Here is a 17986-nt window from a genome sequence, read left to right on the forward strand (position 1 = left end):
CTCAGCCCTGGAGCACAGCAGTGGGGGCGCGGTGTGGGTCTGGAGGGACAAATGATGCCAACCCTGGGGGATGCATGACCCCCGGAGTGGGGGAGGGGAGGTGGGCAGCAGGCCCCCGGGGTTGGCAGTTGGTGAGACTGAAGATAACAAGGTGTGAAACGTTCCTCTGCATTCCCGTGTCACCTGGACAGCAGGTAGGAGGAACCCATGTTCCTTTGAATCCAAAGGAACAAGCCTGGAGAAAATGCACTGCCAGATGAGGCAAAGGCCTTGTGGGCAGCACAGGGACCCTCAGGCACCAGCACCGCAGGGAGGCCGTGGGAGAGCTGGTCCTTTTCAGGGCGAACCTGGGCCTCCCCTAGAGTTGGCCTGGGGGAGTATGTTTCCTGAGACGGCCTGTTTGTTTTAACTTGTCTGTAATGCTGTTTCCACTTCAGTTCCTGCTGCATTCAACATAAACAATTTACTCACTCGGTCATGAGGAAAAAATGAAAAACACACTTGACAAGTGAATTTCATGTTGTTGGGAGGCGTGCCAGTGCCAACAGCCGAGATGGGGGGCAGGAGACCAAGAGAGGTTGGGGGATGGCCAGCAGGGGCTAGAGGGACCCGGCCACACTTACCAGGGGACGACCCCACACCGGCCGCCCGGAACTGCCCCAGGATGAGGCTCTGCTCGCTCTCGGCCAGAGCCAGGAGGAGTTCATAGGCTTCGATGCACTGCTCGCTGAAACAGAAGCACATGGCGCCGTCAGCTTGGGCGGAGAAGCGCGTCCCCTGGTGCAGCGCCGAGCCTGCCTCTCAGCCTCCCGCCCTGTCGGCAAGGACAGGCCCACAGGTACTCAGGGGCAGTCAGGGGCTTGCCCTGCCTGGTGGCCCCCTCCCTGCCCTGCTTTAAAAAAACAAAACAGAACTTTAGACTATGATCTAGAAAAATACAAGGGAAGCAATGAAGATGAGAGGGGCAAGTCTGCTGCTCCTCTGATGATCAGCTCGCAGGGAAAGGTGATACAGCGACCAGCCCTCTGGGTGCTCCCCGCCCACCTGGATAGCCACACCTTGTGTAATCCCCTTCCACAAGGCTGCAGGGTTGGTTTGTGTGACTAAGAGAATAAGGCAAAAGTGATGGGTTACCACAACCGAGGTTGGTTATTAAAGAACGTGATGATTTCCATCTTGGTCTTTCTCTCTTTCCTCCCTTCCCTTTTCCTCTTGGATCATCCTTCTCAGAGGAGGTCAGCTGCCATGTCTTGAAGACCCTTGAGAAGCCCTATGGAGCAGCCCGTGTGGTTAGGAACTAAGGCGCCAGCCAATCGCCAGTGAAGGACCGAAGATTCTACTCGAAGCCTTTCGAAGCAGATCTGCTAGCCCCAACTAAGCTGACGCAGCTCTGGCTGAGAGCTTGACCAAAAACTCAAGAGACCTAGAGCCAGAACCACCTAGACAAATCACTCCCAGATTCCTGACCCCAGAAGCTTTGACATAATAAACAGTTATACAATAACAGGTAATTCATATAGCAGCCCAGAAAGGGGACTGTTTTAACCGAGACCTGCCTATTCAATAGAGTGACCACTAGCCACATGTGAATATTTAAATGAAAAAGAACTTAAGGTAAATAAAATGAACATTCAGTTTCTCTGCGGCAGTAGTCATATTTCATATGTTTGACAGCCCTGTGTGGCTAGCAGTTGTCGTACTGGATAACACAGAGAACAGCTCCATCATCACAGAAAGTTCTGCCAGAGGCTTGTAAAGCTATGTCATGCAACACTCACAAAACCTCTGACAAGAGCTGGACTGTGGTGCTGTCTCTTCAGGTACACCGACAGAGGATCAAACAGCGACCTCTGGAAAGCCACTGCTGCCCGTGGCCCCACAGGGACCCGTGTCTGCACTGGATGGAGTGTGTGTATAATGCTTGAGTCATCCTTGGCCAAATGCCTGCAGTAGTGAAAATCGCCCCAAGCAGAGAATTGATGAGCTTCTCCAAGCTGGGCAGGGGAAATGTGGCTTTACTCAACACTTAGTCAACAGATTTTTTTTTTATTGTCTTTACTTTCAAGTTCCTTTACTAAGAGACAGGAAAGAGAGTCCAATGACTGCCTCTGGGTGCTGGCAGCTCCCCTTCTCAAGGGCAGTTGGTCTTTCAAGTTAGAGATGCTGGGACGTTGCTTCTTCTGTGCAGGCGAAAGGGAGACTGAGGGAGCAGAGAGCCTGTTTCAAGGGCAGCCACAGAGGATTATCTGTCTGCTTTGGTGTGTCTGTAAACTGACAGCATTGCTCTCTAGCTTTGGTCTCCTATATTTTGGTTTGATATATATATATATTTTTTGAAGAAGCAATGTTTCTTAAAACAATACTGAATTCTTTGAGAGGATGCCAAGAGTAAGATACAGTCACTACTCTGGAACTTTGGTAAATATGCCTAAGTGGCGACACTCATATAATAAGTCTATGAGAACAATAACAAAGCTGAGTTTTGTAGCTATTAAATAAGTAGTAATTTAAAAATAGATAAATTCCAAAGCTGATGAAGCTGAAAAAAAAAAGTGGTACATTCATATACCACTTGCTCATCAATGAATGAATCACATTAATTTAAACTGTTTTTTTTTTTAATGGGAAAAAAACTGGCAGCATGCCTGAAAGACATGAAAATATTCATATCCTTTGATCTATAATTCCTGCTCCAGGGATTTTATCGCAAGGAAAATATAAGAATGACAATTTTTGTATTAAATTATTCACCATAGAATTATTTTCAATATCAAGAGTCTGCAAGAGTCTAAATGTCTTTTAGAGAAATGAGTAATAACGCAGTATAAACTTGATGGAAGGGATACAGTCAGTCTAAATAAATGGAGACTTTTAAGCAATAATATAACAGTTTAACAAACTGAATGAAGGAGGAGAATGCATGAGATTTACCACAATGCAGAATATAATATGAACATAAAAAAAGTCTGGGAAAAAAAGACTGGAAGAACAAGAAGTGAACATGTAACACAAAAATTGACGTTTTGAGTGACGCTGTTGTTTAGTCACTAAGTCGTGTCTGATTCTGTAGCCCAGCAGGCTTCTCTGTGCATGGGATTTCCCAGGAAGAATACTGGAGTGTGTTGCCGTTTCCTCCTCCAAGCGATCTTCCAACCCAGGGATCGAACCCCCATCTCCTGCACTGGCAGGCGGATTCTTTACCACTGCCAAAGGGAAGCCTTTGAGTGATGTTTCTTAAATGAAATAATACTTCAGTTGAGCATTGCTAACAGAAACATACCTGTTTTACTAATACCACACTCATTCTCCTTGTTTTCAGGAGCTAGCTGATGTTTAATATTTATCGCACTAGCACTTGCTGGCCCAGGCCTCCAGCGACATCCCGCTTTCCCGCGGAAGCTCGCTGTGGGCGCCCTCCGGCAGGAGGTGGCCTGCCGCCCGCCCACCTGTACTGCAGGGCCAGCCGCAGGGCCGTGGCGTTGGACTCATGCTTCCCCACCAGCATGCTCAGCCTCTCGGCGCTGCTCTTGCATTCTTCCAGGGTTATGGTCAGGAGGTCATTCTGGGATTTCAGGTGTTCGATACGGCTACAAAGGAAGGAGAATCACATTCACAGTTTTACACGAGGATTACAGTGCGTTTGCCAAGATTTTAGTCATCCACTCTAGATTCTGGCCAAAATGCATGTTAGGATATGAGCTCATCAGATGTTTTAGCAAATGCAACTGATGAGAAGTAATAAAGGAAGCAACTCAAAGCTGAAGAGTCATTAAATTCTGTGTGAATTAGAAATAAAAATTGCCCCCTGGTTATTTCACAACCAGTCATGGATGAGCCATTTGCCAGGTAAAGTGCTAGGCTTGGGAGATACACCATGGGAAGGAGCACTAACCTTCATGAGAGTTAAGACTCAGATGCTCCAATAAACCACCCTCCACCCTCCACAAGGACAAATGAAAAGCAACCCTTACAGAGCTACTATTTGTTAAGCCCTTGCTCAGTAACTCTCCCAATAGCCCTTTGAATTAAGTATTAGTATCTTCATTTCTCACAGAAGGCACAAAAATATTTATCCTTGAGCTCTGAACCAGTTTGACCCCAGTTTGACCCCAGATCCTTGACTCAGAATGCTCACGACAGGGCAGGAGCAAAAGATGAATCAATGAGTGAAAAAGAAACTGCACTTGAGGGGCGCCTGAGTGGCAACTGTGGAGTGTATCCAAAGCTCTGTCCAGCTTGGACAGTCCCCTAACTGCTAACTACTGGCAGGATAGTCAGTGGATAAGGATAAGTTTTATAAAAATCAGAACTGTAAATTCAAGGCAAAAGAGTTTATGGCAAGGTTAGAAAGCAGATTAGGAAAGCCGAAGCCTTCAGCCTTTGTTTTCTGTCCCAGAACACTGATGCTCTGGATGCAGTGATGCATCTCCCCACAGGACATGCCCATCTGCAGTATTCTGATCACCAAGTCTTAAAGAGACATAAGGTTTCACACACACAAACTGTTAAGAGCTTGGAAGCCATCTGCCTCGAGGATCAATTTTAGGACCACACATCTTAGCACATGTAACTAAGACCGTTGCGTGGCTTTGGCAACAAGAAGGTCAATTCAACGTAAGGTGTTACAGGATACAGTTTTCTGTCTTTGTTCACATGATGGCCTCTTCAGAGACTTCCCACCCTCTCATCCACCTCTTGACTTGCTCCAGTTACATTCAGTCCCTACTAATCAGATGAAACCATTTACCCAGCTCCCAGACCTCCATGTGGTCTTTCTCAAACAGCACCCCTGTACTGACGGCTCCTACCTCTTAAAACATTCTCCTTCATTTGGGTCATGACAGGTGTTTACTGGTTTTCCCCCTGCCGAAAGGTTATTATTTCTCCTGTCTCCTCTGCTGGCTCCCTCTTCTCTATATAATCTGTGACGGTTGACATTCCCTTAGGACTCAGCCCCAGGTCCACTCCTGTATCAGCACTCTCCCCCGAGGGTGATTTTATCCAGTCCCATGACTTTCACAGGCATTTATGTTCCCATGGCTCCCAGATTCTTAGTTCATACCTCTCGTTAGTGCCAGTCTCACATATCTAGGGTTTCACACAGACACCTCAACATGGGATTCTTGACTTTCCTCTAACCATAACTTCCTCCATCTTCCCCATCTCAGTAAATGCCACCACCATACACCCAACAACAGAGGTAAGACGTCTGCGAATCTTCTTTGAGACTGTCCCTTATTTTATACATCTGTGGATTTTTATCACCACACATACAGTGACCCCTTCGAACTGCCTACTTGGCTGTGCTCGTTCACTGCAGAACTGGCTCAGCTTCCACCCCTGCCCACCCCTTTCCATTCTGCACATCTGAGTGAACTTTTAAAATTTAAATCAAATCTGTTCTTCTCCTATATAAAATGCCTTAACAACTTCCAGTGGCACTTTGTCTATGACCTCAAATTCCATAGCACACCCAGCCCTGACTACTTCACCACCTTGTCTCATGGGGCTCCTCCTTTCACTCATTCTGTTTCAGTTGGGATTGGGGCAATTCAGATTTCACGCCAGCCACTTCCCAGCCTTGAAGTTGATAAGTTGGCCCTTAAGACTCTTCCTGGTTTGTGACATGGTTGTTCCTTTTCCCGCCTGAAAAAATCCCAATTGCTATTTCCCCCCTTCAGAGATGCCTTCCCTATCTTCGTACCTAAAATCAAGGCTACCTTTTATTTCGTCACAGTGTCATATTTACTTGGAGCTTTCTCATGTTCTTATTGGTCTGTTTTTGCTTAACTTCCTTAACAGGATATAAGCTCCATGAAATCTTGTCTGTTTTACTTTCTTTGGCATCCAAAGAGCCCAGCATACAGCAGGTGCTTATATTTGCATGCTGCGTGCTAAGCTGCTTCTGTGCAACTCTGTGGACTGTAGCCCGCCAGGCTCCTCTGTCCATGGGATTTTCCAGGCAACAATACTGGAGTGGGTTGCCATTTCCTCCTCCAGGGGACCTTCCCGACCTGTTTATCTTAAATCTCCTGCACTGGCAGCCAGGTTCTTTACCACTAGCACCACCTGGGAAGCCAAAAAATCAGCCATACTTTTGAGTAGGCATGACCCACTCCATGCCTCTGCCACATACAAACACAAGTTAAAGGCTGTCATACTTTCAGAGTGTAATAGGACTCTGACTTTGAGATAGGAAGTTAAATAAAAGATATCAGAACATACTGGTAGATAATTTACAAGCAGTCCCAATTTCTAGCAGTAGCTGTGATAACACAGAAAACAATGGAGAAGAGGTGGACAGGCAGGGGTTGACCAGCTGGGCTATTTAATAGCTCTGGACTTGAGGCAAGTCATTCAGTGTCAAAACGTTTGCTTTCTAATTTGCAAAATGGGGCTATTCTGCCCTCCCAACCTGAGGATTTAGGGTTGTCTGTGAGAGTCCTTGGAAAGCTGTTAAACTCCATGACAGTGTGAGCTACAAGCACCAAATAGTTCCTCCTTCTTTGGTCTCTTTTAGGTGCATATAATTGAAGAGAAAGGACTACTCCCCTCAATTCAACCACAAAGCAGGCTTGTTAAATCCCAGAATCTGCTGAGAGGAGATCCTCCTACACAGAGGGCCCCTGAAGGTATCTGACTTCACTAAATTGCAAACGGCCTATCTGATTCAATTTTTAAGCACTCCCCTGCCTGTGATACTGAGAGCACTGCTTCTTTACTGCTACGAGGTAATCATCAGGATTGTCACTCGTAAGCATTTTGGATTTAATAAGGAAACCATTTAATTTCAAGATTTAAAATGACCTAGACTGCCACATTTCCTTGGTCGTCAAGTACTATATTAAACAGCTTCAAATCAGGGAGGACTAACAGGATAATTTAATTTATTCAGGTTTGCCATACACCAGGGGAATGGCATGAAGCAATGGTGGGTGGGGACTGGCATCCAGGCTTCTTACGGGTTGGCTCACAAGCCTCTCCAGTCCTTACCAGGCACCCCCCTGAAGACGGCTGGGTGAGGGCAGCCGCCGCCGCACGCTCGGCCGCCATTCAACCACTGTGGGGCCAGTTCTGAGTCAGAGCAGTCACCACGGCTTGGCCCTGCTCCTTCCCTTTTGTTTTTCTAACAACCTCTTTCATTGCTGGGGTGACATACAAGCCAGTCTTTGCCAAAGAGGCAGGACAAACTCAAACCACCTCCGTCACAAGGTCTGGGAAGAACCCATAAAACAGGGCACACAGTTAAATTATTCTAAGCAGTTAGGCCTACTTAGAAAATCTGAACTAAGTAGGATAGGATGTAGGGATGGGAGGCTGTACACATTTGCGAAAAGCATAAATAAAATGAGGCAACCCTTGACTGGAGCAGGGAGGGTCAGACCAGCGTGCCCGGTCCACCCCAGGAGTGTCTTGATCAGATCCCTTCTGCCGACTCCACAGCCCAGAGCTGCTGTCTCCGGCTGTCAGTAGCTCCAGCCTGCACGTTAGGGAGCCATCTTGCCATCTCTACCTACTTGTCATTCCATACGGACTGCTCCTTAGTGTGTTAGGGCCAGCGCACAAGGAAAACGGGGAGGGGGGTTCCCTGGTGGTACAGTGGGTAAGAATGTGACCACCAATGCAGGGGACGTGGGTTCGATCCTTGGTCTCGGGAGGTTCCAGATGCCGCAGGGCAGTGGAGTCCGCGTGTCACAACTCCTGAGCCCTTACACTGTGACTACTGAAGCTAAGAGAGGTCACGTAATGAGGGGCCTGTGCGCTGAAACCAGGAGTTGCAACTAGAGAAAGTCCAAGGGCAGCAATGAAGAGCCAGCATGGCCAAAAATAAGTAGATAAACAAATACAGTAGCGTGTTAAAAAAGAAAGAAGACAGGGCCCCTGGTTCATAAATTATTAAGAATTTAAAACAGCACAACTAACGCTTAAGACAGTGACAGGAGAGCAGTGAAGCAAGGGTGGCCTCCTTCTAGGCACCAGGCCCGTGCATCTGACAAGGTCACACAAGGCCACAGAACCGGCCTCCTGTGCGGGACAGGGCGGTGCAAACTCCCGCCTGCCTGCTCACCAGCATCACACCCAGCCCTGATTCATGAGCCAGCCTCAGCGGGTCTTTGGGAAGGGACTGGTTTCCCCTCAACACCACCACCAAACATACAGGATTCCTCCTTACCTGTTCAGCCTCTCCGTTTCCACCTCAAACTCTCTAATCTTGCTTTCCGAGATGGCAGATCCATGGGAATAGAGAGTCTGGAAGATTTCCTGAATGTTGGAGCAGTCCTGAAGAGAGTGGGCCAGGTGCTCTGCCACACTGCTGGACACCTGGACAGGTGAGCATTAATTCCCCTCTGGACAAAGCCACTTACGGGATGCTGGGCCCCAGGCCCTTGCTTCCCAATTTAAACCGTTAAGCTTTAAACAGTTTAAAGCCAATGTTCCTTGAGAATTGGGCACCAGGAGATAGCTACCAAGATACTTTTCAGTTGCTATAATATAATCCTAGTATAAAAAGTTAACTACTGTGAATGCAGTACATAAACAGAGTCAAAAGGCAACCGCATCCTCTAAGCTCAGGATCCTCTGAGCAGCAGGATGAAAGATCCTCAGTCTTGGGACCTAAAATTTTGCCTATTAAATAGCCTGGACACCCTTTCTCCTTCCTAAACCCGTTGCCACCCTCAAACCTTGTCTCATGGTTGCTGTAGCTAAGGTGAACATCCCTTTCCTTCACTTTCATAATTCGGCTTTGGCATGGAAGCTGGGTGCCTGCAATTTCTGCCCAGTGCAAAATTCTAAAATAGGGCCTTAAAAGGGCTGTTTGTGTTTTTCCCCACCCCTAAGAGTCAAACCAGTCAATCTTAAGGGAAATCAACCCTGAGTAGTTGTTGGAAGGACTGATGCTAAAGCTCCAATATTTTGGTCATCTGAGGCTAAAAGTCGACTCATTGGAAAAGTCCCTGATATTGGGAATGATTGAGGGCAGGAGGAGAAGAGGGCATCAAAGGATGAGATAGCTGGATGGCATCACCGATGCAATGGACATGAACTCGGGCAAACTTTGGGAGATGGTGAGGGACAGGGAGGCCTGGCGTGCTGAAGTCCATGGGGTTGCAACAGTGGGACATGACTGGGCGATTGAGCAACATTAACGATGATCAAATAACTGGATTTTCCAGCCTCACCCCCGAATCCTCAAAGACATCCCCAGGGAACTGAAAGTATTCTCTTCACTATACATCAGTTCACAGCCCCAGGGTATTCGGCACTCTACAAATGAGAACTCCAGAACTGAGCTAGAAGGTTCCGGTCTGTCCCAGCATCAGCCACACATCAAAGGCAGCGATCCTTCCCACTGGAGAGCACCTTCCCTTTCAAGAGGGACGTGAGAATAGTCAAGTTCTCTTAGAGCTTCCTGACTCACTTGGTCTCTGGGAAAGCAGGGTGATATAAAGCAAGTATTTCAAGACTTTCATCTGTATCGCCAGTAACAAGACCTCAATCATTTCTTTCTGAATGGTTTCAACTAGAGAAACAAGAAGCTCCCTTTAAAGCTGAAGGGGTAATTCACCACTGGCAAACCACTAAGCATTTTAATCTGATCCTTTGGAAGGAAATCAGGTATGATTTCTTATTACAATCACCTGGTTGACTGGAGGGACCCTGGGCAGTGCTTCTATCAGGGATAAGCCACCGTGTGATTCTATTATGTGACATGTCAGTTTGCGTCTCATGAACACTCACCCCAATGCTGCTGATTTCTGAGCCTAGGACTGGCCGATCAGACGACGAAGATTCAGACCTGGTCTTGGAGAGCTTCACCCTCTCGGCGATCTTAACAAACAAAACAAAACAAATGATCAAAAAACAACACATGCGACTCCCCATATAAACTACTGAGACTGTGTTTATACAGGGCTACTCTTGAACCATGGCAACTAAACCATCAGTTCTTAAAAACGACTCACGTGTCTGATTTTTCTGCCACCTGCTTATTAACTCATGGTTTTTCAGTTAGTACCACTGACATTTTGAGTTGGATATTCTTTGCTGTGGGGGACTGTTCTGTGCACTAGGAGATGTTCACCTTGGCTTCTAGCCACAGTACTCCAGGTGTGACCATTGAAAAGGTGTCCAGACATGGCCAGATAGCCCTTGGGACAAAAATCACGTCTGGCTGAGGCGCACTGGTGAGACTTCATAAACTTGATGGTTGACAACCAACCTTGTTGCAGAGACTGGCAGGGCTACTGGGAAAAGGACATGTAATCATGTGAACCGTCTCTCTGGGGTGGACTCAACATAGGAAGGGGGTCGGGGGCTGTGGCTGAGAATGGAGGGGCTACTTCTCACAGCTGCTGGGGCCTGCCCATCACTGTCATCTATTTTCCTGCTGGCAGGGCTGTCAGTTCTGGGAGTGGGCAGATCATTGGTTCATTACTCAGGGTCTCCCTTCTGGGCTGAACCATGATCCTCGAGAGCACCTCTCTATCCAGCCTGTGACAGAACATCTCACTCTCCACAATGACCTGTCAGCTGGGACAGGCTCCGGCCCGCTGATTAATGAGAGCTGGCATCCAGGTTGCAGCCAAGAGAGACTTAAAACTATTAGTGGGTTATCTCTTCCTGCAGCTCCAGCGCGGGAGGCCTACGCAGGCCCCTGGGAAGCCCCTCGGGGCCCGCTGAGCTAACTGCGTGTTGGCACCGCGGCCCTGCTCCACGAAGGCTGGGGCTGCCCGCACACAGGCGGCGTCCCGGAGCGCACCTTGGCGATGGGGATGTCATTGCTGCTGCTGCTCGTGCTCAGTTCTCCGGTGCTGGGGTTAACGGGGCGGTTGGCGGAAGTGAGGCGGCCAGGGCTGGAGGGGCCCGTGGCCTGCACGCTCTGCAGCCGAGTTTGAAGCTCTCGAACCTGAAATGACAACACCTTCAGACACGTTGGTAGGTTCCCCCTGCCCAAAGAGCAGAAGGGCCAGTCGGGGGGAGGGCAAAGCTTTCCTTTACATGAAGAAACCAGCTTCCCTAAAAACCGAAGTCAGCTGAGTCCACACAAAGGGCACTGCTGTTCTTAACTGGACCTGCCATGGGCTGGCCAGCATCTGCCCTTCACAAGTTGGAGGGGGACGTGTTTTCTACGATGCTGGCACAAGGAGAAGGGCCATCTTTAAGGGATGTTCACTTACTCAGTCTTCTGTGCCTGGCCCAAGAAATGGAACTCAGGATGAAATTTGTACTTGTGTGGTGTTCAGAGGACAGAGATCATTTCAACATAAACACATGCCCATGTTATAAATATCAATCCAGGGTGGGTGCATAGGAAGCAGGAAGGAAGAACGTGACTCCATCTGAAGTCACTGGGGAGCTGTCTTTGAAGCACAGCCTCCCAGGTGGACAGGGCTGTAGTGGGTGAGATGGCTGAGGGGCTGGAGTGGGGAGACCAACTTGGATGACACACGGTGTCTGAAGAACTGCAAGTTATTCAATGGCATGGGGTAGGAGAGAGACCTGCTCTGGGAAGGAGGAGAGGCTATGGTGATGAGAGGGAGTTGGTACCCACGGCTTCTTCCCAAGGGACTTTGAGATGGGATTATCCCAGGGACAGTAGGAAGGAATACCTAATTAGCCCTTCAGTGTGGAGAGACCCAGAGCCCCCTCAATTACATTTAGAACACACATTTACCTGCACAGAATTTAAATGTCCCAACTCTGCTTCTCTATGGTTACGGCTCACTGACATCCAAAGGGAGAAATGTTCCAAGCAAGTGAAGATGATCATTAGAAACTGGCCTTTCTGATGACCCTGATCACAGTTTGATCACTGTATACAATGTCAGCCTTAAAGGGCACACTGACCGCAGCACCCAAGGGCCCTTACAAATGGGCACCAGACCGTCATGGGAAGAATCAGCACCAGGACATCTAAGCCCGGGTTTCCCCAACCTATTAGTGCACCAGAATGTCCCAGAGGGTTGGTTAAAACACAGAGCCCGGGGCCCCGTCCGCAGAGGTCCTGCTCAGCAGGTGGAGACCACACCCAGGAGTCTGCATGTCCAAAAAGCACCCAGGTGATGCTGACGCACCCGGCTGGCAGCAGTGACCTGCGGGAGGCCCAGGCCACATGGCGCTCGCTGTCTCAGAGACCACGGAGCAGAGCTGCCCGTCTGCCGGCCCCAAGGCCACACCCTTCCAGGCAAACCGCTGTCTAAAAGCGACTGGAGGGCTTTAATTTTTAATATCTTGGATGTCTCCACCCTGTTAAATTGGGAACCAAAAGTAATTGAAATTTCAATAATTCACCAGCATACGAGAAGCCAAGATAGGAAAACTCCCTCGGAGTAAATTGCATTCAATGGTGAAACAGCTCAAAAGTGCCCAATAGCTGGCTCTGGGGTGGCGTGCAGTAACTGTGGGTTAACAGAAATGTGCATCGTCCCCATAAACAACACAGGGCGGCCCTCAAAGCCGTTTAAACACCAGAAAAACACATGCTGTCAAAGTCAAATGGGACTGCTGGTGAGAGATTACAGGGCTTGTCCTAGAGTGGTCCTGATGAACTGTGCCTCTCTGTGCCCCATGGCCGAGGGACAGGATGCGGCTTTCCATCAGGCCAGCTTCTTGGCACCGGGAAAACCACTGTGGTGGAGACCGCGGGTTTCAGGTTCTGCTGCTGTCAAAGTCTGATGAGGTCCTGAATAAGGAACAGTGTTACGACCACTGCCGAATCTAAAGAGTGTCTGAAGCAAAGTGAAAGTTGGTCAGTTGTGTCCAGCTCTTTGTGACCCCATGGACTGTATAGTCCATGGAATTCTCCAGGCCAGAATACTGGAGTGGGTAGCCTTTCCCTTCTCCAGGGGATCTTCCCAACCCAGGGATCGAACCTAGGTCTCCTGCATTGCGGGCAGATTCTTTACCAGCTGAGCCACGAGGGAAGCCCAAGATTTCTGGAGTGGGTAGCCTATCCCTTCTCCAAGGGATCTTCCTGACCCAGGAATTGAACCTGGGTCTCCTGCATTGCAGGCGTATTCTTTACCAACTGAGCTATCAGGGAAGCCCTAAGAGTGTCTGAATCCCTCCCCAAACAATCAGTAGTCTGGGGCTCCAGAATCCCAACTGGTCCACTCATCTCTCTTCTTAAAAAGTAAAACATGGCCCTGGGCATTTTATAAAAACATCATTAAAACTACTCATGTTATAAAAAATGTTTCTTCTTCTAGTCAGTAAAGTCAACATGTCTATTGTGGAAAATTTAAATGACACTGGAAAATGAAGACAAAAAAAGTACCTATGTTCTTTCTTACTCTACAGAGCCCATAGCTTCTAGTCATTTTCCATGGTGTGTCTGTGCGTGGGCGTGCACACCTCAAATGAATTCTGAGTCTAAATACTCATTTTCATATTAAAAGCTTTGGACTAGGAGAATGTCTTTGAAAACTAAAGGATGATAAACATGTTTATTTTGGTCTATGCTTTATTACTTAATGATAATTGTTAGGAGTGAAAAATATCCAGCTGAAGGGAGTGGAGTGAGCCTTCATGGAATGAGAAACAACTAGTTGAGTTAAAAAGCCCTTTCTCCTCTCTTGCTTGGGAAGTGGGATCTTAATTTAGATGAATACATGCACAGAAATGAAGGTTAAAACCAGTCTGCTGACTGTAAGCTTAGGTAAGGCTTGGGAGAGGGGAGAGAGACAGCTATTAGCAACCTTGCTTTTGTTCTTACCAACTGCAGTAAGTTGAATTGTGTACCTTGCCCAAAAGATACGTGCAAGTTCTAAACCCCCAGTCAATGAATTGGACCTTATTTTGAAATATGGTCTCTGTAGATGTAATTACATCAAGGATCTCAAGATGAGACCCTCCTGGAATTGGGGCGGGCCCTAAATCTACTTATAAGAAAAAAGAGAGGGAGATTTGAGACACAGACACACAGAGAAGGCCGTGTACAGATGGAAGCAGAGAGTGGTCACAAATCAGAGGACACCGGGGGAGCGACCAGAAGCCAGAAGAAGTGAGACAGGATTCTCCTCCAGAGCCCATGGAGGAAGTGCGGCCTCGCCAACACCGTGATTTTGCAGACTCCAGAATGGTGAGAGAATGTGTTGTTGTTGTTTTACGTCACCAAGTTTGAGGTCATTACCTAATATACTCATCTTTCACTGAAGATATTTCATTAAAGAAAATATATTTCTCTCAACGAAATACATGCTTTGCAGTTGGGGATTGCCAGAAATCAAAGCACGTCTAAGCTAGGAACTTATACATGTGCCGATACCCTTATAGCCTTTCCCACTGGAGTTCTTCATCATCAGAACATGGAACATGATTTCAGTGGCCATTTCCTCACTTCTTCTAAAGTAAATATGTAGCCACGTTGCTTCTAAAGGCCTGGAAGAGGAGTGTGTCTGTCACATCTCCTGGAATCCTGACGGAGTGTGAAGGGGACAGTCTTGTGTCTCAGGGGCTCAGAGTCTAGCCAGACTTCTCGTGACGTGGGCTCCGAGAAGGGACACCGACAAGAAGTGTCAGCACCTGAAAGAAGCATTACTCTGCCTCCCGGAGTGGGAAACACTGGCCTTCAATCTTGAAGGTTGAGGAGCCGTTTAACAAGCAAATAAAGAGGAAAACAGCTCTGACAGGCTCAAGGAAGGAAATGACAATAAAACGCCAGCCCTCCGCTTCTCTTACTTATAGCTCAACGACTTCCCAAAGAGCGAAAAGGGCTTCATAAGATCATCTGATGAGAGAAGAGAATGGACTGGAATGAGGGAGAGAAAGGAAGTGAGTCAAAGCTGCATGTGAGAAATAACGAGGGCTCAAACACTGTCAGTGAAGTGGGAGCAAAAACGGCTACCACTCCTCAGATCACCATCCAAGAGAACTTCCTTTCCTGTAATAACGGGTATGTTCTCTAGCCTCACTACGGTAGCCATAAGCCACATGAACTGTGCCTACTGTTCCCAAGGAACTTTGTTTTTAATTGTCTTCTATTTTAATTAAACTCCAACATAAATAGTCATGCGTGGCGAGTAGTTACTGTATTGGTCAATGCCGTTCTAGAACAACTTAAGAAAGGAGAAAGACAAACTTGTTGCTGGAATGACCCCACGTATCACGGTACTTAGCAAAATGGAGAGAACATACGAAGAAGCTGAGTTTTCACAGATAAACAAAGATGCCAACTGTGGACATGCTGCATTTGAGGAAACCAGGTGTGTGAAGAAGGATTTCAGTCAATGGTAGAAATGTAATCTGAGAGAAAGGGATCAGAACTGGGCTTCTGCGTGTGGATAAGGTATAAGTGTGGAGGTGGGAGGAGAGAGTCCACACAGCTGGTTGGATGGAAGGCTCAACTGAGGATAGGAAGAAAGCGGAGCTTCACTTCCAGGAGAGAAAGAAGAGGTGAGGATAGGTACGAAGAAAGGCATGTTTGCGAACTGGAGAATGAGGATGGAAAAAGAGGTGGCTTCCATCTGATGGTTTTTGTCTGTCTTAGAGACAAGAGTTAAGGTGCTCTGATAGGAGAGAGGGAGGGGATAGGAGCTGTCAGAAAAGAGAAAGGAAGGTGATCTATAAACCAAAGAGCGAGAAAGAGAGGGAGAGGAGAAAAGCTTACATAGCACACTGCAAACTCAGCTGAGCTCTCTGATTTCAGACAGTAGAGTGAGTCAATGCATTGTTTTCTTCAAACCCTGGAGACTTCATCAAAGTGTCAGCAAGGAATAAAAACTGTAACAGTGAAAAGAATGTGCTTGGGGCATTAGCAGAAAGAAGACTTGGGTGCATTCCTTAAAGGCAGAGTGGAAGGAAGCGTACTGATGAAAGACACAGAATGGAAAAAGCCCAATTCCATGATCTACACAAGGGGAGTTGTACACAGGCACACTCAGAAGGCTGGTAGGGTTTAGATGTGGTCTTGGCAGGTACTAAGAGGACAAGAATGAGAAGCAGGGCTGCAAACGGGGGACGGGGGGTGTGACTGTCTGTATACAGAACAAATGAACATTTCCAGTGTATGACAACTGTGCCTAAATAAACAGGCAGTCTTCCTATTAAGAGTGTACAGAAATGCTGCATAAAAAGGAACAGTGAGAAAGAAATTCACTGCCAAGGTTCAAAGAAAGACAGTAAAATCTCCAGGTGCCAGAGATGAAGTGAAAAATAAGGTTAGAGCGGTAGGAGGGAGCTGGTGCTTCAGGCAGCCGAGGCGGGGCGAGCAGGGCGTGGAGTGAACGTGCCAGGATCCGGGGAGAGGACCCTGGACCGGGGCAGGCCAGGCTGCTGGAACCAACGCTCCTGCATCCAGCTGGGAGGCTCCCTGCCTGGTCCCTCTGTGAGGAGCGGACCGAGGGTGCTGCCCAGGAAGCCGGAAGGCAGCCTGGGCTGTGCGGGAGTCAAACCAGAGAAACCAGCACCTCTGACTCGTGACACAAGAGTGTGGAGTCCAGGTTTATTCTGCCTCCACATTGTGTGCACCGCCCTCCCCCGCCCCGAAATCTGGAAACCGTTCCCTGGTGGCTCAGCCGTAAAGATCCCATCAATAATTGAGGAGACGAAGGTTCCATCCCTGGGTCGGGGAAGATCCCCTGAAGAAGGAAATGGCAACCCACTCCAGTATCCTTGCCTGGAGAATCCCATGGACAGAGGAGCTGGGGGGTGACAGTCCATAGGGTCACAAAAGAGTTGGACATGACTCAGTGACTAAACAACAACAAATCTTAACAGTGAAAACTGGTCTGGATTTTGCCAGACCATTCACTTCCCCAGAAATCGAACTGGTAAACTCCCAATATCATCAGGGAACTGGAAGAGACTTAAGCCTCCCATGAGGTGCCCAGGACCGTGGAGCTGACTGACATGGAAGAATGGCGGCAGGGAGAGGAGGATGAGACGGGGCAGGCTAAATCAGAAGACGGACCCAACAAAGACGAGATCAGGATGAAGCAGCCTGTAAACCACACACAAGAAACACGTTTAGGGCCCGTAAAGAGATAAAAGGAGTGATTTTTGTATAGAAAAGAAATTGTGAAACAAAAACAGGCAGATGTCAAGCAAGAACAGGCAGATGAAAAAGAAAAGTCCATGGAAAATGTAGTCAATGAAGTGAAATCAATGTACAGGTTAAGCTCTAGACTGGAAAGAGTGGGAAAGAGTGTTTTTCAATAAAATTGGAAAGAGAAGTAGTGAACAGGAACACAGTACAAAGAATTCAAAACATAGCATGGGCAGCTAAATAGACACAAAAGTGCAAGTGTCATTGAGAGGCTCCAACCCACTTCCAAACAAATTCCAGAGGACAGGAACACGGGAAATGACAGAGAAACAATTTTCAAAAAGAAAATAAGTTTTCCAGATATAGTCCTGAGACTTTATCACGTCAGGTTCTAGATAGTTGTGGCAGTTTTTAGGTATGTCTGCAAATGCTTTGATAGTCCCTCCATCAAAAAGTGGACTCCAGGATTTCCCTGGTGGTACAGTAGATAAGAATCTGCCTGCCAATGGAGGGGACATGGGTTTGATCCCTGGTCTGGGAAGATTCCACATGCCGCGGAGCAACTACGCCCATGGGCCACAACTACTGAAGCCCACTGCCTAGAGCCCGTGCTTTGGAAAGAAAAGTAGCTCCCACTCTCCACAGTTAGACAAAGCCCAAGTGCAGCAACAAAGACCCAGTGCAACCAAAAATAAATAGATTTTAAAAAGGTGAACTCCAATTCCCTTCTCCTTGCACACGCCTGGCCTGAGACTGCAACTGATGAGCAGAAAGTTGTGAAAGTGATGCCACGTAACTTCCAAGGGTAGGTTAGAAAAGGCAATACAATTCTGCCTACCTCTCTCTCGGGGTGCTGGCCCTTACTAGCCAAACATGCTGCTGTGAGGAAGCCCAGGGCACACAGAGAGGATGCTTGTGGGTGTTCTGACCAACAATCCCTGCTGAGGTCCAGACAATGGTCAGCCTTACCCACCAGACAAACAAGGAAGCATGACTTCA

General features: G+C 47.8%; 1 protein-coding gene across 6 annotated transcripts in view; it reads right to left on the reverse strand.

The window, feature by feature from the left end:
- MCC (MCC regulator of WNT signaling pathway) overlaps positions 1-17986 on the reverse strand; it is a 488910-nt gene that overhangs the window by 47376 nt on the left and 423548 nt on the right. For all 6 annotated transcript variants that reach the window (XM_043920198.1, XM_043920202.1, XM_043920204.1 and 3 more), the window contains 5 exons: positions 10763-10909; positions 9742-9831; positions 8174-8322; positions 3447-3587; positions 624-727 (listed from right to left, as the gene is read on the reverse strand). In XM_043920198.1, coding sequence (XP_043776133.1) covers positions 624-727; positions 3447-3587; positions 8174-8322; positions 9742-9831; positions 10763-10909 — 631 coding nt within the window. The remainder of the gene's footprint in view (positions 1-623; positions 728-3446; positions 3588-8173; positions 8323-9741; positions 9832-10762; positions 10910-17986) is intronic.

The sequence above is a fragment of the Cervus elaphus genome, chromosome 12, assembly GCF_910594005.1.
Source record: "Cervus elaphus chromosome 12, mCerEla1.1, whole genome shotgun sequence".
NCBI lineage: Eukaryota > Metazoa > Chordata > Mammalia > Artiodactyla > Cervidae > Cervus > Cervus elaphus.